This window comes from Amblyomma americanum, chromosome 9 (assembly GCF_052857255.1).
Source record: "Amblyomma americanum isolate KBUSLIRL-KWMA chromosome 9, ASM5285725v1, whole genome shotgun sequence".
In the NCBI taxonomy this organism is placed as follows: Eukaryota; Metazoa; Arthropoda; class Arachnida; order Ixodida; family Ixodidae; genus Amblyomma; species Amblyomma americanum.
The window spans coordinates 146000259-146022512 of NC_135505.1; the positions used below are offsets into that span (position 1 = coordinate 146000259).

The 22254-nt window shown below is 44.7% G+C and overlaps 1 protein-coding gene and 1 long non-coding RNA gene across 4 annotated transcripts in view; one reads left to right on the forward strand and one right to left on the reverse strand.

Annotated features, from left to right (window-relative positions):
- Positions 1–6180: 6180 nt before the first annotated feature.
- Positions 6181–12953, forward strand: LOC144104765 (uncharacterized). The gene is made up of 3 exons (XR_013308628.1): positions 6181–6381; positions 8346–8490; positions 8584–12953. It is a non-coding gene; the product is annotated as an uncharacterized LOC144104765 (long non-coding RNA).
- A 1142-nt stretch (positions 12954–14095) lies between these two features.
- The window catches only part of LOC144104764 (uncharacterized), a 36062-nt gene continuing 27903 nt past the window's right edge, over positions 14096–22254 (reverse strand). For all 3 annotated transcript variants that reach the window (XM_077637945.1, XM_077637944.1, XM_077637946.1), the window contains exon 4: positions 14096–17961. In XM_077637945.1, coding sequence (XP_077494071.1) covers positions 14449–17904 — 3456 coding nt within the window. In that variant the 5' untranslated portion in view covers positions 17905–17961 and the 3' untranslated portion in view covers positions 14096–14448. The remainder of the gene's footprint in view (positions 17962–22254) is intronic.

The window sequence follows — 22254 nt, forward strand, 5'->3', positions numbered from 1 at the left end:
TCGCCGCCGCCGAGTCATTCAGTTCTTAGTGGGCGCGAGTAAGCCCCTTAAACAGTTTCTTTTGGAAGCCTTTCCGTTGTCTTCCTGACTGCTGGAGTGTCGTTACCACAACGTGACAGTTTGCATCAACCTTTGAACATTGAAAAATAAAAAATAATTAACAAAACAAGTTTGAAGTCATGCCCCCCCCCACACACACACTGAAAAAAAAAAGTTCCTGAGTCCCTGTACAGCGGTGCTCTGCAGTTCTACAAAACCATTGAAGCGAGACCTCGACTCCTACCACATATTAGACATTTGTGGTGGGAGTCGAGGTCTCGCTGAATCAAGCAGAATAAAGAATTTTAAATTCGCTGCTCTTTCGACTAAGTTCCAAAGAACGGATGCCGTATTCAAAATAACTATATGGCTTCAGTGTAGTGTCCTGTAATATTGCGCGTTCTCCATTGTGAAGTGGCTCGGCAAAAACGGGAAGCACATCACAAGGTTCTTCATGTGAAAAAGCTGCTTCGCGTCGTGCATCCCGTGGCACTTAGCAGTCAGGCATGCTGATCGGCCCAGAAGTTGAGGTTGTAGACGATTAGTTTCCCTATACCTCGTGAAAACGTAATCGCCGAGGAAGCCGATGCAGCGCTACACCAAGTAATTCCCTCTGCCGAAAAGACTCAAAAAGTGCTGTACTAGTCTCCGGGCATCAGTAAAATGTGCCTAACCAGATTAAACGCGTACCAATAGAGTTTCTTACTATCACCAGAGCGAAAGGTGGCGCCCCGTCTATGGGAGTTTCCATGGAGCTTCATCGAGACTACAATGCTCTAGAAGGCCTTCTAGAACACTGTACTCGAGACCACCTCAGCTACAATGTCAGCCAACATAAGTGCTCTAAGCATCGGTCATGGGTCTGACAGCTACCGACTGCAGAACAACTTTGGTCAAAAAATAATGCAAAATAAACGTTGTTCGAAAATTAAGAATGCGCTAACATTCAATATCCTGTCTATAAATAGCAACAGACGAGCAAAAAAGCATGTAAATGTAAAGTTTGCCCAAAATAAGCGATGGCTGGCTCTCCTATAGGTGGTGCTCAAACTACAGCGGACATTGTGTCACGGCGAAGCTCTGTCATGTGAATTTGGACTTCCGGTTCGTTCCTGCGGTTTCGTTTGCTTGCAGAGGTGCGGCTTCGACCTTTCTTTCCTTAACGCCAACGCCCACATGGTTGAAAAGAGTGTTGTGGGCTGCCTCAAACTGCCGCAACTTCAAAGCAACGGAATGCAACATGTTCCGAGTGCCTTCAAGTAGTGAACGGCGAAAACAGTACGGCGTTGCGATCCGCTGGCAGACTGCCTGCTACGAGCTCCACGGACAACTCTTGGCTTTGCTTCGAGCATTTTGTTGGTGGCAGACGTTTCAGAGTGTTGTGGAAGTTTGGGAATTTGGTTAAGTAGGCTGTTTTCTCTTCTTGAGGAGCTAGAAAATCTCGCTCGGACAACTTCGGACGCAACCGTCCTCGCATGACGGCGGCAGAACCGCGCGGTCGTAGGTGTGCATGTATGTGCTGTTCGGCCTCCGTCACTACAGCTCCACTAGATCTTAAAGGACAGAACGATTTATTGCTCAGGAATTTGTGCTCCGTGCGAGTTGCTCGAATCCAGAGCTAGCACTTTAGGCCTATGCGATCGCAACAGTCAGCTGCCGAAACGGGCGACACCGGCCACGGCGGGGTCCCGTTGCCTGACATTGCTGGTCGCAGTATATGGTTACGAGCACTTTTAGGATTTATGAATTGTTTTGTGTGAACATATTTCCCAACTTCATTCCCAAAGTGAAACACATGTTTTCACCAAGCAGAGGAGTCGACATGTGCACGCAACATGTATGGGGAAATTATAAGCGAGCTGTTACCTTAAAGTTCCCCGTTTGCATAGACCCCCACGTTGCAGTTATGTTTCTCTGCTTCCTGTGTGCGGAGAGGGAGGGTGATAGACAAGGTGATCACATTACAAAGTGATAAGAATTATTCACCACCATTCTTTTCATACTCTGAGGCAGTAAGTTATGAGAAGCTTCACTTCAGGATTACCGTCGAAATTAATATATATATATATATATATATATATATATATATATATATATATATATATATATATATATAGCAGCCAACATAGTCTAGCTTTTTATCACGTTTCATTGTACAACATGTAGGAGAATTGACATCTGAGACAAATGTTATAATACTGAACTGTCGCTGCACAGCAAAGCATCATTTGAAAACGGTCTAGGTGCTAAACATGCGTGTGAAGTAGACAAATGTCTGCATCTCTAGCCTACGTGTGGTGCATTGCATGCTTGCATATAGGAATATTGCACTGAATGGCTGACTTTTGATAGGGACATTGGTGATTTCAAGAAGTCCGAAATGCTGCAAGGACGGCAGAGGCCAATCTGGTGGTCGTTGGGTCAATTATCCGTAAGGATAAAGAGTAACAAACATGCAATAAAATTGCTCGTTTTAAAAGGCAAGGGAGCACATTGTGTCCATGGACATACCAGATTTTTTTATATAACCAGTGTCTTAGGGACGGTTTACTGCAGTCAGTTAACATACAAGCTATGCCGCAATGTTCACTCCAAAATTAAAATTGGGTGGGAATGCCTTTCTTTAGCGTTGCACAAGACAGTCAAAAGAACTTGTAGGAAATGCTGAAAACAACTCGGATAAAGCTTCTGTTTGTGCTAGAAAAGCCTCTACCATGCTTTTTATTATCATTTGCTATTTGTCACTCAGATGTCCTGCATTAAACTCATTTATTACATGCTGTGCTGTATAAAATGTGCCTGCAAAAGTTTTTCAAAACAAATGCTATATAAGATGTCAATACCTGCATGACAATTTTCCAATTAACAGCTGATGAACTTTCTCATTTTGCAATTCAAAAGTAACGCTGCCTATGTGAAGAGTTAGTTCTGCTTTCTGTTTTGTCATTGTGCCTGACTTTGTTTATATTGTGCCTGTAGCGAAGCTGTGCTGCAGGCCTTGATGCTTTGCTTTGGCTTGAGGTATTCGTTAAAAAAACACAAGGCAAGCCAATCTTCTGCCCAGCTGCTTGTGTTACTACTTACCTACCTTACTTTGAACACTTCGCAGACAATGCACAAGTTTTATATTTCCACATTTCTGTGCATATGCATCAACAGCTGAGGTGCCAGCCATTCGGACGTCTGTCCGTAGATTGGCTGGTGTTTCTTCTTCGACCAGGCTCCGAGCACTAAGTACACGACAGCAAAATGGCTACAGGCTCACCTCTGCCCTGATGGGAAGCCCTAATGCCATAAAAGAGATGCCATAAAACAATGCATTTATTTTGTTCTTTTTAATGTACACAAAGTAGCAACCAGCATTGGGAAATCAAGCACAGGAATTCTTAACATTCAGAGCTTCAAGTTATATGCAAATGGCATGTAATGTCCCGCACCACTGTATGCAGGCTGTGAAATGTATTGCTGTGCATAACTATGCATGGTTAATTTTGTGGGAGTGAGGTTCTTGTGCACGCACCAGAGCCTCAGTAAATGGGCGCACCTCTTTCAGTGCTGGAATAGCTGCTAAGTCACTTGCCTATCCATGCCCTTGACGCAGATTAGAGGCTTTTAGCCACAAAGTCGAGGTGCACATGCTCGGTGCAATTCGTACTGGCAGAAATAATACAGTAGGGCTGAAAATGCAACACATTGGTCATGCAGTTGCATTTTTGAATTACAGACGGACTGAAATTCAATTGCTTGAGACAGTTGTTATGCATGCGAGCTAGTGCAGTAATTATTCCATAAGCCATAGCAAATATTCGACAAAAGCATTTTTGGTGACAAGGACATAAGACCGTAAAACAGATTGTGCACTTTTGCCGAGGCTGTGAAGCATTGTTAAGTACAGATTTTTGGTAGGAGCTCAACTTGCCGCATGTGCCATTCATAGCGCAACTAAAACGCGGTCAACCTTGCTTGCAGGCAACGACAGCTCCGGTGCTATCGCGTTGCAAGAAACCCTTGCAGCTCCGATGCAGTGCATATGAATGCTTTGTAGGCTAGAAAATCATAAAATATTTCAAATTGTATGGTGTTACATCTAGACGGGATACATGGGCAATGAGGGACGCCGTAGTGAAGGGCTCCGGATTAGGTTAGACGGGTTCTATCGCACAGCACACGGGCGCACCTTTCGCGCTCCGCCGCCATCGAAACGGGGCTGCCGCGTCCTGGATTGAACCCGCGGGTCCTCCGACTCCGTAGCCGAGTGCCCTAACCACTAGGCCACCGTGGCTGGTGTAGAAAAAGTACCTGAACTCCAGCAGCCACTCAGTTGCTGGTTGTTCATATATTCAGCACCTGCTAGCGCGAAACCTCTCGGAATTATGCTCCGTAACATATATTAGAGGTGAATGCAGCAGCCGAATAACAGTAGAACTTTTTAGCGAGTGAATGAAGCGTCCTAAACTTCTGAACGAACAGACGACGCACGCCGAAACGTTCGCAATTGCAACCCTTTTTCGCCATTAATTCAAATACGGAGCGTCGAGCGCGGACATAATGCAGGTACAGCATCCTGACCTTTTTTTACGGCTTCATTCGCGCGTATTAACGCATGAAAAGCCGAATTCAAGCTTATTAATTCCGCACTCCAAGCCATGTCCAAGCGAAGCCCTGTACACACGCATCTCGCCGAAAGACCCGGAAGTCGGAGTACCCAGCATGCCTTGCGGCTCGTTCAGATTGGACACCACCTATTGGCCAAGTATTGCAGACAACAAAAGCCAACACTTCGTGCTTAACCAAGACTTCTTTATGAAAAATATGTTCTTGAAAAAAATGTCGCTTTGGCATTTTAAGAAGTTTTTAATGGCACTTCGGAAACAAAAAAATTTATTGCCGTTGTGTGCTATTTTGTTTTCCCTGCTATGGTTTTTGCGCGCTACGTTTGCGTCAAAGGGTGCGTTCCAATATCTCGAAGTAGACGCCGCCGGACAGCCGCCATTTTTGGACGCGTTCCATTTCAAGACTGCTTCGCCGAAGTCAACATCGATGCAGGCTAATTTCCTGTCTAAAGATGGCGGAGCCGACGTATGCGTCATAGATAGGTATGCGTAGCGAGTTGTGCTCTTCGCGGGCGTCGGACTGCAGCCGGAGTATGGATATATAGGCACCGTCCTTCAAGTGTGAGTCATTCCTTTAAATTAATTGGTACGCAAACTAGTGACTAATTAAACAATCTTCGTGGACGTGCGATTCCTAGCGGTGACTATATAGTGCGGTTGAGAGATTTGCTACAGCAGCGTACGCTGTAGGTCTGTTTATAATCTGACGATGCCGGCTCTCAGCGCCTTGATTTTGTGAATTAAAACTTTGATTTCGTTGGCTTCTTCGCCGGGGTTAAGACGGCTGGCGTTATGGTTTACAAATGTGTTTTTCTGTTGCTATATTAGCTGCATCTGCTCTTTCATGCACATTCTTTTTTACCTCTACAGTCTCAGAACAAACACACCGGCATGTTGCGAATTGATTTTAGTCTGTGCAGGATTACAGCTCGCTGCTGTATTTAGGTTTTTGGTTGCCGCCGAGTACCACGTGCAGCAGACAGCAGGTTTAAGGCACGCATGTGCTTTTCTGCTTCAGTATCACCTTTCGCGAATTTTAATTTTGTGTTTACAGTCTTTCGTATTCTTTTTTATGTTTACAGGGTCGTCCGGACGAGCAAGTTCGAGGAGCATTATCCTCTTGAGGACAACAACAACAATAGTGTCAATAATAAAATAATAATGGCATATATCTTCAGCGTCGTCTTCGGAGAGCGGACACTACCGTCTGCTACAAGTAGAATAACCGCTATGCGCTGCCACCAGTCTGATTTACGTGTAAAATTATTGCAGCAAAAAATGTGCCAACTGTTGAAAATGCGTTTTTAATGATAATCATTGCGAAGTTTAAGAAAAATTGCAGTATTACTGACCATAAGCTCATGCCGCGAGCTACTGCTCATGCCGGCTGAGCAGTAGAAAAGTTCCAGTATGTAGACGTAGACGGGTTCCTTGACGTCACACTAGACGTCTTGTCGGGCGTCTAAAGGATCGGAACGCACCCAAAGTCGTCTGCGCCATGGACGAAACGGTATTAGTAACGCCACTCTATATTTCTGAGAAAAAAAAAACCCCGACTGTCCCGCACCAAGTAACTCATCGCCCCATGATGTTTTGAGCGCCCATGGTGGCTCAGGTGCAGCGCCGCCAGCTTTCCCTCTAGTAGTACGAAACTCTATGGTTTGCAGTTTTCCCGCGATGTATTTTACTACAGGACTGCGCTGAAATGTGAACCTCATTTTCCGAAAAAGTAAGGCACCTTTAATTTCTCCTGTGTGGCGAAAGCATCAACCTTGCAGCGGCTAAGCCGCTAGTGTGTGGTAGTTTGGTTTTCATACCAAAGTGTTATGTTTGATGCACGGAAACAGGGCGTTTCCACGTGTTTGAGCTTTCGTTAAGTGGGTACAGACAGGTTGCTTCCGCATATTTAACACCCTCTATGAGCTGCTTTCTTACGAAGGCCGTCAATAAGTTGGAACCCTAGAAAAATAAAGTGTCATCATTTTTGACATAGCTTCAAAGTGACCACCTTTGCTTAAACGCGGGTTGGAAATGAGCAAATTTTTTCAACACTAGTTGCTCGATTGCAACCTGACAGGATTTTATTCTTGCCAACTACTCTCTTTTGTCCTCGTGAGTGTTCCAGTTCAACACCACCAGCGACAGTCGTGTCAAGAAAGCTTTGGTTATGCTTTATGTGGTGTCCATTATCAAGTGACCATGAAGCCCGTCGTGGTGACTGTGTGGCTTTGCGTTCGGCTGCCGGTCCCAAGATGGCAAGTTATTTGACGCCGGCCGCGGCGGCCATGTGTCGATAAAGTCGAAATACAAAAATGCCCGTGCGCTCTATTAAGTCAGCGCACGCCAAACAACCCCTAGTCGCCCAAATTAATCCTGAGGCCTCCACTACTGCGTCCCTCGTTGCCGATATGTCGTTTCAGGATGTTAAACCCCGCAGTTTACAAGTAATTATGTAGCGGAAGTTGTATTGGTTTCATGAAATTCAGTGACTGCATGCATAAGCCAAGAACTCAAGCAATATATTGTTGATGGCTTTTGTTCCAGGTCCGGATGAAAATATGGAATACTACTTTGTTAACAAAGATTGCCTGATTTCTGTTTTTTGAGCAGGCACCCTAAGCTATTTCATTTGCTGTTTGCACTTTTATATGCCTAGTCGCTGAAGATTATAGTAGTGTTGTGCCCTATGTCTGCAGTTGGTTATGAACCCAGATAAAAAATAAAGGAGCTGAGGGAACCGTGAAAATCCGGATGCATTACTGCATGGACTTATTGGACTTTTCAAGCTTTTTTTTTTTTCATTACGATTGATAGCTACGACACTGAGAAAATCTACTCAGTGGTACTGTTCTGTATGTGTGCTGGCTGTTTGATGATATAAGTGGCCCCTTGGCAGGCAGGCAGGCCTCCTTGCATTTTATTGGTATGCCTTTGCAGTGTGCACAGCTATTGTCAATGGATTCACTCTGTACATTTCTTTTTAGGCGCAGGCTGTTCAACAGTTGTTTTCAGAGAACTTCCTGGCCTGCTCAACTTCTAAACTTTTGGCAAGCACTCTCCACAGCTGACACTGTTTTTTCTTCATGGTTTTGTTGTGCATACATGCACACTGTTTGCAAAAATTTATTTCACAGATTTTGTTGTTTGCTTGGCCCGATCTTTTGTTTAGACCTGCTACAGTTAGCCAAAAGAGCAAGGGCTTTGGCTAGTTTCAAGGAAAGAATGAAAAAGAGAGTTTGAAAACTGTGCCTATGTGGGCCTGTCTGAATGAATGAATTGCAACATAAGCAAGCACAGGTATGCATGCTAGCAGATTACGAACACTGGAAACTTAACATCACATTGTTAGAGATTTGAGGACAGCAATAACTGGAATACTGAAGGGCAAATAGCAGTGCCTTTACAATGACTCAACAAAGAGAAGGCAAATATGTAAGCCTTTGAGAAACAGCAGTGTTTTATAAAGCGAGGGCAGTTGGACTAATCTTATTCAAGTTTCAAAACTAAAGCAAGATTTCAGTTATTTTATTCTTTTGCTCTACCTACAGCAGCATGCATAAAAATCCTGAATGGAACATGGTATACAGTTTTTAGTTGCTGGCTTTCTTGTGTATTTTGTGACTGTTTACATGCACGCAGTCAGACACAAATATTGAGTGCTGAAAATTGACATTAATTCTTCTGTTCACCCAGTAACCATGGCCTTTATGCCCGCCGTGGAGTGCGGCTGCGAACATCTGTTTTGGAGTCTTCATGGGAGACATGGGCCTGGTACCTACCATGTATATAGCTGACAGCTGTCAACTGTTCCTCCCAAGTGACACTTTGTTCTCTTGAGGTATTTGTCATGTGTTTTGATTAAACATTTCACTGTTTTTAATCTTAAGTAGCAGGTATGTTTTACTGAGGCAATAAAATGTTTGATTTGTAGAGCAGTTTATTGGCACGTTGGAAGCGCCGGCGACGAAGACCTTAGCACATGTAATCTACGAGCCAGCGAGGCGAGAGACTGGGACACAAGCGGCAACGTTCCAGCACGAGCATCCGACAGGCTTCTTCTTCTTTACCTAAGTAAACGAGGGCGCAAGCGCTTCGTCGTCGTTGGTGTCGGTGCTGGATCATGTTCTTCGTTCCAGATTCTTTAATTGAAGCCATTTCTTGCTCTTTTTTTGCACTAAGAACACTGCCTGCATTGAGAGCCAACCACATTGGTTCTTTTTATTACTTCGTCTGAATTTTTGTTGTAGTTCTACGATTACATTTAATTAACAGTTTGCCTTTCAAAAGCTTTCATCTTCCAGCAGGCATTGCAAGAATATGTCAAGTTTGCACAGTTCACTTATAGTTATGCAGTAGACAAAGTGAAAGGTGCTTAGCACTTTACAGAGAGCCCTACTTGATGTCTCACGAGCTATAAGAGCTCAGTTTAGAGAAAATACGGATGTCCTGCATGCTGGGAGAAAAAGTGCGTGTATTGAGGGTGCATGAGAAAACTTGCTGTGCTCTCTTGTCGCTCTTGCCTGGCGTTTGGCCAGTTGTCTACATATTAAAGGAGTGTTTGCACTTAGTATAAGTCTAGGTAACGGGCAGTCAATACATGAAATGACGCAGTAGTTTCTTTTGCACTCTTGACATGCAAAACGTTGCAAAATAAATGCATCATCTCATGAACTAATTACCTGGTACCTAGACTTCTGCTGAGCAAATGTGCCTTTAATCTGCAGACAACAGGCCAAATGTCAGACGAGGGTCAAGAGGCAGCACAGCGACAAGTTTTCTCACACACCCTCAATGCACACATTTTGTCCCCAAAGCATGCAAGATGTATTTTCTTCATAGTTCTTATTGCTTGTGAGACATCAAGGATGGGCTCTTCATAAAGTGCCTTTCATTTAATAGCATTACATTACCACATGGCTAAAATACATCTATACAGCTAGGTAAGACCTCTATTAGCCAACTGCTAGCATTGCTTACCACAGCTACAAAAGAGCTAAAACGCTCCTTTATAGCTAAACAAAGTATCGCCTAGAAGTCTACAAGATGTCAAGGAAAACCTCTTGTAGTCGACAGATAGCCTTGCATTAGCCTAGGCTACAGGAGGTCTTCAAGACTTCGGACAGTTATATAAAATCTTGGCGATAATTTTTTAAGACATCAAAACGTCTTGGTATGGACCTTCTGCATGTTTGTAAACAAACGAGGTGGCGCTGCAGTCGCTAGCGAGCTCGTGGTAGGCAAAAGGTCGGGGAGTGGCGTCGCGGATATGTGTTGTGCGCAGGTTTTCAAGGCTTGTAGGCGCGTTTCCAGTTTCTGCAAATCACAGCAATGGTCGATGCTTCCAACTTAGTAATTTGTCGAAGTACACCAGCTCGCGTTGTCCACGTGCGGCCTATAAAGAGAAATAGTTTGCCACTGTGTATTGTATATATGGTTAGTAGTAAACATGTAGAAAGTGTTCCTGCCGTTTATTTATGCGCTAGGCATTGAATAAAACAAGTTTTGACACTCTGCACTAGCCGGAATGATTTTACTTCGTGACACTAGTGAGCGGAAGTGCTGGCGTTGTTTCGCCGGAGCAGACATGCGCTCATCGTCTGCTGACATACGTACGTGTCGCGCTGCGCGAAAAGTGGGGACAGAGTCGTGTCCCCGATCTCCTGTCTCGCTTAGCACTGTTTTTAGCCGCATGACCACGCACCAGCCAGGCCGACTTGTCTTGTTAAGCTGGTCGATTTGGTGAAGATTTTTGATTTCTAGAATTATTTCCTTTCCTAGCCCTGAAGTCTAGTTTCGTGACGAAAAATTATAGCAAAATATTGAGTACAAATTTATAAATTACACTTTTTAGAAGTGTGGTCGTCAAAAATTGTGAGGTAATTTCTTTGATTTCAGTGCCGCATTTCTTTGACCAAAGCGAAAGCGAAGATGCCATAAACGAGGGAATAAACTTTAAGGTTCGTTTTCTGACCTCTCACATTTTCTGTGACTGGATCACTCACCTTCGTAATTCGCATGAAAATCAAATGATTCCATTTGTCGCAAACTATTCCTGAGACGTTGAGGAGCGTAATAAATCTCTCGATTTTTTCCCTACACGTGCAGTATTGTGTTAGTTATTTTTTTGTAAGAAACGTTTTCATGTAACTATGCATGCATAAGTGCTGATCATATAGAAAAACAACTGATCGCGTCATCATACAGAACAGGGCTTTATGCACATGCTGGCATAAAAAAAAAACTGCGCACTATCTACTCAATTAGAGACCTAGCTTGGGGGGACTTGACGACGGTGTTAATTATAATTACCCAGAACTGCGCCAGGTATAGCTATAAATAATAGGAATGACTGAAACTAGCGTAGGAATTTCATATTTGCACCAAGTTTAGTTACAACGAAAACACTTTTCATGCCGCATCCCCTCTCAATCTCGCCACGTGTCTGTTAGTAGCACGCCTGCGGCTGCTTCTTTCCAAACAAGCTTCGCGATCATGTATTACCTCATGAAACATGACACATGCATGATGCAATGAAAAAGCATATGGCGTTTAGCACACTTAAGGTACGCTATTCTAAGCACACCAACGCGACCGCGCAGGATTGACACAACTTACCAGACTTCTTTCTACTCGAATGAAATAATTACGTCGTCATATCAAGAAACAGTTTCAAGTAACTATTAAATGTCACAAAACGCGCCATTTAAACATGGTGTGCTATTAACAAAAAAACGCATTCCTTGGGGGCGACTGAACCTGTCGGCGCCCCGTGCACTCCGGCTCAAGGTGATAAGTACGTGTGCAGTTACATGTCTTTTTTTTCCTTTAGCAATTATCAGCCTACTATCCTGAAGTTCAGGTGAATGAACGCAGTAACTTGCATGCTATTAAGTGCATTGAGTGGCAGTGCCTATCGACTCCCAGACTTCGCGCTTTACTACCGTGGCCCAATGCCTGTTAGCCAGTTTCCGAATGCGGCATTTATGCGCGAGAAACCTACCGAGGCTAATTTAATATTTTTTATGCTACTACGCGGATCCAGCAGTGACGCAGCTGGTCAATATATGCTGCTTCTGCAGTGCACAGGCTTGAAGCAGCCGCCGGTAACTGCGGCAGCTGCGGCAGGCACGGGAAAGCGGAACCTGTTTTGCCTACCATGCGAAAGTCGCTGCTAACATCAGCGCCACCGCATCTTCGTGACGTCGCGGGGTGAAGGAGGTCCATAGATGACTTGTAGATTTCTACAAGCACTTTTTGTGTTTTGTGGGAGGTCACTTAACCTTGTGGCGTCATCACAACCCGCCCATCGGATTGTGAGCGAACTGCACACTGTAGGGGGTGGCTGGTAAATTAATGAATGGTCCTTGGAAAGAGCAACCTGGGTCACACAAGCCCTACCGATGGCAGTGCCGCATCGCTTATTAACCACTGCGTCACTGCACCAGGAGTGGCACGAGGGGTTCTAGGTATCTATGAATGTTAACTAGAGAATGAGCAATTCTGCATATGTGGGCATTAACCCATTACAGCTATCGCGTCATACCCTTAAGGAGGAGCTTAATTGTCCCCTCCAGTTTTCTTTGCTTGTAATAATGAATTAAGCCATTGCCAACTAGTCCAACTAAACGCTTTAAAGTTTGCTGTAATAAAGGTTCATCCTTGCTTTTATTGGACACTGGGTTAATGATCCCATCATTGCGTTTTTCTGCATTCAGATCTTCCGCTGTTCTCTTCATACCCATTGCAGTTGATGGGAGTGCAGCGCTGAGTTAGGAATAACTTAAACCGCGCTAGAAACAGTCCAACCTATGAGACTTAAGCTGACCGAGAAGGTTCTGTTCTTGGAAGTGGATTTGGCTCATTTTGATCTGTACGTCAGCAGGATACGGCTCATTGTTGATTAGACACTGGATTTACACATACATTCTCAAGCCTTTACTGGGAACCTTTTGTTTCCACAACTTTTTTTTTATGGTAAGATTATGAAGGAGCTTTCCATTGCAGCAATATTTGGCTTGGTTTGCATTTCTGAAATTGTAAATTGGTTTTTGAGGAAAGGAAATAGCACAGTAATTGTCTCTCATTTTCGGTGGACACCAGAACCCCTGTAAGGGAAGAGAGAAGGTGGGAGTGAAAGAGGTTCTGTAGTGGAGAGCTCCGGAATAATTTCGACCGACCGCCTAGGGATCTTTAATGTGCACTGACATCGCACAGCACAAAGGCACCCTTTTTTTTTTTTGCCTCCTCTGAAATGCTGGATTTGGCTTATTTTGAAAAATAAACTTACCATATATTCAAGAAGTTGAGAGCATATTTGATTCCTTTTGAATAATTTCTAAACATACGCTATAGGATTCATTGGAATAATCAAACAGGAGGATATCCAATTTGATATTCCAATTTCCAAATGCACATCCTTACGAAGAATGCCATATTTCTTCCCCGTAGCATTTACCATGGAACTTTCCACAGCAAGCCATACAAAGCATTGAAGCCACCGCTGACAATACAGAAAAAACAGGCCGTCAGCATGGCGGCCTTTGGCATCTCATTTTCAAACTAAGTCAGATCACTGTGAATACAGACAAGCTGGAAAATCATGGTTTTTATTGAACTTCTTGAAGCACGGGATAGAGCACGTCCAGGACCTGGAGTATGTGTTGAGCAGTTGAAGTTTGCATTGTCTGCAGCAGTGCACGAATCACATCCAGAACCCCCTAAACCATCGTTAGGACTAACTGTCCTTCATCAGAAGCCTGTTTGCAACACAGCTACAGCTTGGTGATACGACTTCGCATGGCCACTCTGGCAATGCTTTTGCCTACAACTTCTGGTCGTACTTATCCATGGCGCACAGACAGGGCATACTGAGATGGGGCTGCAAGCAAGTAAGTTGTGGAGAAGCCATGGGTGGTATCCGCGTTGCTGACATTACCAGTAGCCATTCTGGACATCTACCTGTTCGCTATCATGAGGTTTGACTATATAGCTTAAACAACATTGCTTATGTTATTAAAGGAAGGCCTCAGCAAATGCTGCTATCTTACAAGGCTGTAATTTTCGTATCGATGTCAGTGGTGGCCCATGGGGCACTTCTGCCTGCTTTTCAAAGCCGACGCAAATGCAGGACTGCATTAGAATGGTCGTCGCGTCCACCTATGTGCTTTATGCTTCAGTTCTGGCCTGCGTAAAGCCTCTACAAAAAAAGATGACAAAAGGTGGACCTTGGTGTCCATGAAATCCATTATAATGACGGAAGGCAACCTTTTAAAAAGCATGACCACCATGTTTGTAACACGCTCACTTGTATTCATGAGCAACAAATCGTACCTTTCACTGCAACTTTGCTCACACACTCAAACTAGTAAATGGGCACGCTAAAACATGTATAGCTGGCTCCTCTCTATGGGCTATGCAAACACAAGACTCCACTCAACCAAAGATTAAGCAAGAAAAACTTTTATTCAAAAGAACATGATATTCACACAAACCATTGAAATATTTAACATATAGCAAGATGCGTCAAAGAATAAATCGGAATTAGGCAAAATATAGCCACATTCGCAAAAAAAAAAACATAACTGAATGCTTTATTAGGAACATTCCATACACTGCAAAATATGTACAACAAATCTGTTGCTCACATTAAACGCAAAAACTCACCGAGCAGTGGACTCAGCCAGTGAACTTGGCCTTGGTCCTGACTGTGACTTAGAGGAGGCTGAGAAACAAACACAAATGCACTGTCCTGTACATCTAGCACACCAAATCGACCGAGTTAGACTTGCGACATGCGCTAAGGGCCGGACTGCTTGTATTTCTTACGCAAGTGGACCAGATGATTCATCTGCTCCCTGAGTAAGCTCTCCAGACTGTCTGTCTCCATTTCCCGCGGCAAACTTTCTGAGACATGCGTTATGGCCACTTCTTCAGGCGACTCAGTTTTGCACGGGTTTAATTTTACTACTGAGACCACCTTGCCAGGTGCCAGCCTGACCTCTGGCGTTCGTGCCAATGCGAAGAGTTCCTTGTGTTTTATAGAGGCCAGGTTCACAAAACCCTTCGTCATGAGGCGGTCATTCAGGTGGTACATGCTCACAACACAAGGTCTATCAATGCAGTTTGAGGAGAGAATGTTGACATTCATTTCATCGCTTGGACTCTTTGAAGGCTTAGCATCTAATTGTGGTGCAGGAGAATTCTCTTTCTTTACCCGTCGCCGCCGCTTGCGTGATCTGTACTCCCGCTGAATGGATGACCTCGGTGCAGCACGCTTGCGGCCTCGTTGCTTCCTGTGCATCTGGGTTGTGGGGGCCCAATCCTCGCTGCAGCAGCTTGAAGTGGATGAAGAAGAAGATGAGGAAGAGGTGTCCAACCCTGCCTTAAGTGGCTGGACTTGGATGACCTTGTTGGACACCTTAAGGAGCACTTCTGGCTCCAAGATCCTCGTCGTGTCGTCATCACACACAGTGGAGTATGCCGGCCTTTGCAGAGGAGCTTGGGGCATATTGACTGAGCCCACCAAGCCTTGTGGAAGGCTGGCATCTAAACCCCGAGGCTTAGGGTTATGAGACTCTGCGTTCACACGCACTACGCGCGAAACTGTCACAGGCACAGAGGGCCTCTCTGCCACAATAGGCATGGGCTTCGCGGGTTTTGTTTGGATTAGCTTAGCGGTTGTTTGCTGCAGCGAATCTGAGGAAACCACCGGAACAGCGGGAGATGACGAGGTAGCTGACTTTTGAATAGGTGCCACCTTTGTGCCCACGGGCGGCACAAAAGGAAGCACCTGTTGTCTTGGGTTCAGGGGCTTCTCGATGACTTCACCAGTTTTATTGATGTACCGAATTGCTCGTGGCATGAAGCAGAGCTGTTTTTCTGCCGAAATGTTGTCTCTGGTGGTTGACACTGGTCCCAATGGCGCCACGACGACCTTGTCACTGTCTGCGACACATTTCACCCTGATCGCTCTGTAGCCACATGGCATTGCTGGCTCACTGGTGGAAACCTTAGACCGTTCTGGAAGTGTGTTGACCTTCGGAGGTGTAGTACCAGAACCAGTTTGTCCACCTGCCAGGACTGTGACGGTGGCAGTGTCAGATGGTTCAATTCCAGCACTGGCGTTAGGTAGTTTGTTGCCCCGGAGAATGTTAGGCTTGATTTTTTGAGGAACAGGCACATCTGGTGGTGGGTGTGGTGATGGTGATCGATTGCTGTTCATGTCCCGGAAATGAAACGTGCTTAGATTCCTTCCATCCCAGTGTAGTTTGATGACCTCGTCTTTGGAAAAATTGTTTGGGATGTTGTTCTCAATCAAAAATGCTTCAATCCCAGCCTTTATCTGGTCTGAGGTAAACACCGGAAGCTCGTCTGAAGTTATAACAATGCGACGAACTGCTTTGTTAGGTGCAGCTGCACCGTGTTCTCCTTTTGGAGCCTGTGACGCCAAGTCTTCTTGCCGGGCATCAGGCACCGAGTCACCCTCAGACTGCTCTGGAGAAGTAGGCTCTGCCTTTATGACAACAGGACTTTGCAATGGCTCGTTCCGACACTGAGTGGTCAAGTTTTCCAGCGTTTCGTCTTGCTGGGCATTGAACACTGAGTCATTCGTATGACGGTCTGGAGAAGCAGGCTCCATTTTGACGACCTTGGGGCACAGTGGCAGCTTGTCTTGACAACTCTCTCCTGCTTCTGATCCTGCAGTCAATGTCTCATTTTTGACACGCCGAAACAAAGATGTCAGTATGTTTTTCTCTCCTTCAGAAAATAAGTCTTTGTCCTGAAGCATGGACTGCTCAAGCAACTTCATGGCCGCCTTGAATTTACCCGACTTGGAAGAAGGCATGGCATTTGTGCTCACATGGCCAGCAGAAGGTGCTGGCTTGAATACTATCTGTGATCCAATTACAGAGTTTCCCCTTTTAGTCTGAAATGAACACAGCTCAATGACGTCATTTCCCCCCTCATTTTCTTTTGTATGTGGGTTGCACTTAGAGCCCATGGTCTCTTTCAATTCTGGTCCTTTTTCGGGGCTGCCATCTTTCTCTTGGCTTGTCTCACGAGTCTTGTTGCTGGTCGTTGCCTTGTTTGTGTTGCCTCCATCGTTCCCAACTTGCGGTACTTGTTTGGGAAGGTTCTGGCTCTCGTTTTCTTTTGCAAGACTGCAAACACTTACAATCTTAAAGCCATAGCTGTCATCTTCCTGCTCCTGAGATGCCCGTGGTTGCACCACCCTTGGTGGCCAATTGTCACTCTGTCCCTTCTTCAACACTGGTACACCAGTGTTGGTCGGTTTTGCCAAGACTGAGACTACACTCTGGCTACTGGGCGGTGCATTATTTGTGATTGGTTTTGATACAGTACACGTGTTTTCCAAAAGTTTTCTGACTGTATTGCGGCAAGGAGTAGAAGAACCAACATGGACCACCGCTGGAGAGTGTTTGCCCTGCAGTGAGCTGCTGGTCGTGTTGCCCATTTCCGTGGTGGCCACACAGCTACCATCTTTTGCACTGTTCCGAAGCTTTGTGAGTGGGACACCCACTTTTGTCTGCTCTTGAAAGACAATGCGAGCTCCTCTCGAACCTGGTTCAGAAGGGTTCACAGCAACCCTTACCATGCCTCTATCAGACAATGTGGGTATAACGTTTTGATGAAATGCTCCATCACTGGTCACTGCAGGTGTCGATGACCCACTGGCATGAGTGACAAGGCACTGCGGAGGCTTAATGCCGCTGCCCAACACTCCTTGGGTCGCGATGATTGTTCTACCACTCTGTGTCTTCTTCACGACGAGAACGGCATCTGAGGTGGCCTTGGTGACGCTCTCATCAGTCCTCAAAGGTGTGGCTAACTTGTGGGTGGACACCTCGATCACACGCTTCAGTTCTGGCTGTCGAGCAGTGCTTTGGGAAGAGCAAGATGGCATGACACTAAGAGGTAACGTTGGTGCGTCATTCAGCACCGCATTTGGGTTGCGCCACAGTTTTATGGGAACCACTGTGTTTGATGGCCACGAAGTTCTTGACCATGGCTCTCCAGAGGTTGACGCCCAGCTTCCTGCTCCTGCAGTTTTACCTAATGTCAGAGAGGAAGCAGTAGAAGCTGGCGCTGGCCGTGGCAGAAGCACTCTTGCCATTTTCGGAGCTGGCGAGACGGTCACCTTTCCATCTTGTTTTTTTTCGGTTGCGGAGGCAGATGACACGCTCACTATCTGCGGCACTTTCTGCACTAAATTCGACATCCTGGGCTCCATTTCAATATCGGAAGAGTCGAAGGGCCAGCCACTTCACTCACGATGGTCAGTTATTGCCTGCAATACAAGTCATATTTCGTAAGGGCAAAAAGCATAACTTTAATACATAGGCATTAAGTCAGTTTCACAGTGCAATAAGTACTGGACCCTCCACCTTGAGCCTATGACAATCTTTCTTTCTGCTGTGAATATTGCGTGATGGGCTTAGAATCAGGTCACAGCATGTTTTCAAAACAGTACGCACTGAATAAAAATAAATTAAGATTACCATCAACAAATATAAATTTACTTCTGTGGGACATGGGTTTGGATATTTTAGGCACCCTTCCACCGTGAACCATTGCCAGTTCCACAGAACTCTGCTGCCTCAGGGCCACTAACTCTGAGGACAACAGGGCGCTGTTTTCAACCTTGAAGCATTTGCTTCCTGTCTGTGTTCTTCAGAATGTATGTTCCCTGCAATCTTTAACTTGTATTAGGACAACACTAATGGCCAAATTTATTTAATCAGCTTATTTGGCTCCACCGCTTGAAGGTAAGAGCTTTCAAATGCTTCACTGGCTTTCTTTGTGACATGTTTACGATTATCTTCCTGCATAGAAAACAGTACATTCAGGTGCATGCTAGCCATGGCAGTTCATAAGAGGAAATCAAAATAATAACAATCACTGAAAACATCAACCAATATGGGAGGTGGTGAGAACCACACTGCCAGCGGATGTTTCCAACTCGGACCATCAATGTCCAGTGAAGTTGTAACTGTCACTGAAACTTGGTAGTTTTGCGGACACAAAGTTTCAATGCATTGTCACTTGCAAGTGAACATCCCATACTGGTTTTTGATGACTGCACAGCAAAGGCGGCGGACACTGAATTACAAAGTAAGCCTGAGATTGTCAAGCACGTTTCTGCATAGTGCTCACGCTATAACCCACTTAGGGGCCTTTAAGGGATAATAAATAAAGATTATGATGATGACGATAAGGATATGTGCAAGACACCGCTCAAGAACAAGCTACACAAAGGGGGTTTAAAGCAAGCGTTCTCAATCTCTGTAGAGTCAGGGAACCATAATGGCCTTCAAAAGTTGCTGAGGAGCCCCGCATGCCTTAGCTTCCATCTCTTACTGCATGTAGACACATATGGCAGCTCAAGGAATGCCCATATTCCATATTCAATTAACCTTTTACTTGCCAATGTTCCAAAATCAGAACACATGAAGCTAAATTTTACTGCCCTTCAAAATACACCCTCTTCGAAATTTTTGCTTTTGCATACTGCATGATGATCGTGGAAAACATACCAACTATGAGATTTACTACTGAATTGACTGATTTAAGGACATTGAATTGTTAATCTGACACGGACATATCTGGGCTCTCTCACAGCTGACCGCTTGCAGAGCCTTTTCACAGGGAAAAAAAAGGTTCAAATGTAAAAAACAGAACAAATTTAGTAATGACAATTAGTTGCCAATTTCGTGACAGAAAAAAAAAAGAATTAAAGCCTGTGTGTTTGTCACTGGCAGTGAGTTTTGTGCAACTGTTCCTTTTTTTTTAAACATTGGCATACGGCAGTACAGAATCCAAAGACAGGTGATACTCCCATTTTAGAGTCTCACGCATTATGTCGCCTGGCATAAATGCCATCCCATTCTGTGTGTGAAATGTCTGGGCACAGGCTTGTGGAAGTTATTGGGCAGCGCATTTGTGGTATAGTGTCTCAAGCGCATGCTACATATGCAGGACTCGCTGCACGTATGAACGCGCTGCAGCATGTTGTGTGTGCAATACCATTCATACAGCTTTCATGTTGTTTATATTTTTCCATTTTAGGAAGCTTGCGGGTGAAGAATCTTGATAGAAACCAACGTATAACTCCATTTCATGACCACAGCTCACATCCGCTGCCGTGCGCCCAGCAGTGTAGCGATGATAATCGCGTGTAGTGCAAAGTGTGATTGACCATAATGCACTGCTCCATGCACCAGATGATCACCAGGGGTCTTTCCAATTATGAATGCACAGCAGAGCCCACTTGAATGCAACGATGATCACAAACTTCCTAATCCCAAGGATGAAAAGCACGACTGTGGGGCTGCAAATTTTCAAAAGAACATGGAAGACTGAAATGTCACCGGAAACGCTGCCAAAAGTACTCTGGGTAGCGAGAAGCAAGAAGAAAGTACTTGCAGGGCGGAGCTATGATGTAGGCATGTGATGTATTTCCCACCTAGCCCTAAAATCGAACTTGGAAGAGAAATTTTACTAGCAAAAGCTAGTCGACCAGGCAGGAAGGAGAAAAACCTCGGAGACTGTACAAAAAGAGGAGAGCATGTAAAAATCCTTTGATTGCAATGGTGGTAACTCTACTATTATTGCATATTTTTGAAGATTTTTTTTGCTATGGCATGGCTATGGCATGGCTATGGCATGGCTATGGTATGGCTATGGTTGGTTTACAAAAGAAACATTTAGAAACAGCATCTATCCTGCTCTTATCATCCCATTAGGTGCTCTGCTCATGAATTATTTATTCAGTTACCACATTTGCATAAATATAACAGGAGGCGACGGTGGGGAGGTTTCCTGTAAGCTTTTCCTATTCCTCACTACACTTTCACTGTCCTTTCTTTCACAGCGACCTGCAACGCCTTCTTTGAATGTTCATGGCCAGCTTTACTGTTTTCCTTTCCTGCGCGCGCCAAGCGCTTTGCCTCATGACCCCAACGGCCTTCAAAAGTTGGCTTTTCCTCATAGCTTGCAAACCTCATGGTTAAGCCATCTCAGAAAATCGCCGTTTTATTGTCTTAGTTGTTATCCATTTGTTGACAACTGTTGGCTTGGTGTTTACACCATTACCTGTCTGTGGCTCTGCGATGCTCTAGACTGCACGTGTGCCACGATGTTGTCATTCTGTGGAAAGTGCGATGCCATGGACATAGGCTCTTTACTATCGGATGTTGTCATTCTGCAAAATGTATGTCGCCATGGACATACACTCTTTACTACAACCGATTTTTTATTCAAGATGCCTTTACTATAAATGAAAAAAATAATTAAGTCATTTATGGAAGGCAAAATGGGACCACAGTTTCAATTTACCATATATGAGTTTTTACTATATCCAAGTTTACTACAAAAGGGGTGCACTCTGAAAGAAATTTTTGACCAAAGGGCAGTCGAAGGCCCTTAAAGTATTGCTCAAATGTTGCTCCCTGTTCTGCATTCATCAAGCACCCAGCAGTTACAATTAACCTTGAGGTTGTTTACCTTAACAGATAGTTACGGAGAATACTGACCACTAGGAACTGTTAGTCAGACCACCGTCAGCAGAACTTTAGTTGATTGCTTAACTGTTAGAAAGCCGACAGGAACAGGGTGTGCTTGAAAACCAAAGAAACTGGGAGAAACAGATTTTCCTATAATGGCAGACCAAGGTATTGCCATGGAAAACGGAGTCCGAGCATTGACTGCATGCATTTCAGCTTGCATTAAGGGCTGAGTAACTCCTTGGGCACACGCCACAGGAGCCACACTGTGCAGTCTCATCCTTTGAAGAACACAGCTCCACAAGTTTTAGCTACATGTGTCAAATGCAGCTGGTACAGACAGCTCGTCGCAAAATTTTCCAAACGGCAGTTCAGGCTCAAAAGTCTCGAAATCTGACTTTTTTTTTTTTTTTAAAAGGCGAGACATAGCCAAACCCCAATGGTGAGAAGAAAAATGAAATAGACTTCACACTATGCACTCATCCTGGCATCGTGCAGGATGTGGAGGTCCTTGGAAAGGTGCGTTGTAGAGACCACAGGGTGATAAGGTCTCGAATTAACCTTTGCTTGAGGAGAGAACAGAAGAAACTAGTCATGCAGAAGCCCACTGAGGAGACAGCGGCAAGGAAGAAAGCAGAGGAATTCAGGATCTCGCTCCAAAGCAGATATTCGGCTTTAACCGAGTACACCATCCTTAACGTTCAAGCAATGAACGATAATGTCACAGCTATCATTACGGAGTGCGCAGAAGAAGTAGAATGGTTCGACAGGATAACAGCAGGCTCTCTGAGGAGATGAAAGGACTGATTAAAAAACGTCAAAGCATGAAAGCATCTAATTACACAGACAGAATAGAACCAGCAGAGCTATCAAAGCTAATCAATAAGCACAAGGTAACCGACATAAGAAAGGTTAATAATATGTAGAGAATCAAGCACACTAAAAATAACGGAGGTAGCCTAATAGTGGTGAAGAGAAAACTAGGCAAAGGCAAAAATCATGCGTATGCGTTGAGACAAAAAGGGCAATGTCATCAGTAGTATGGATAAAATAGTTAAAGTAGATGAAGAATTCTAGAT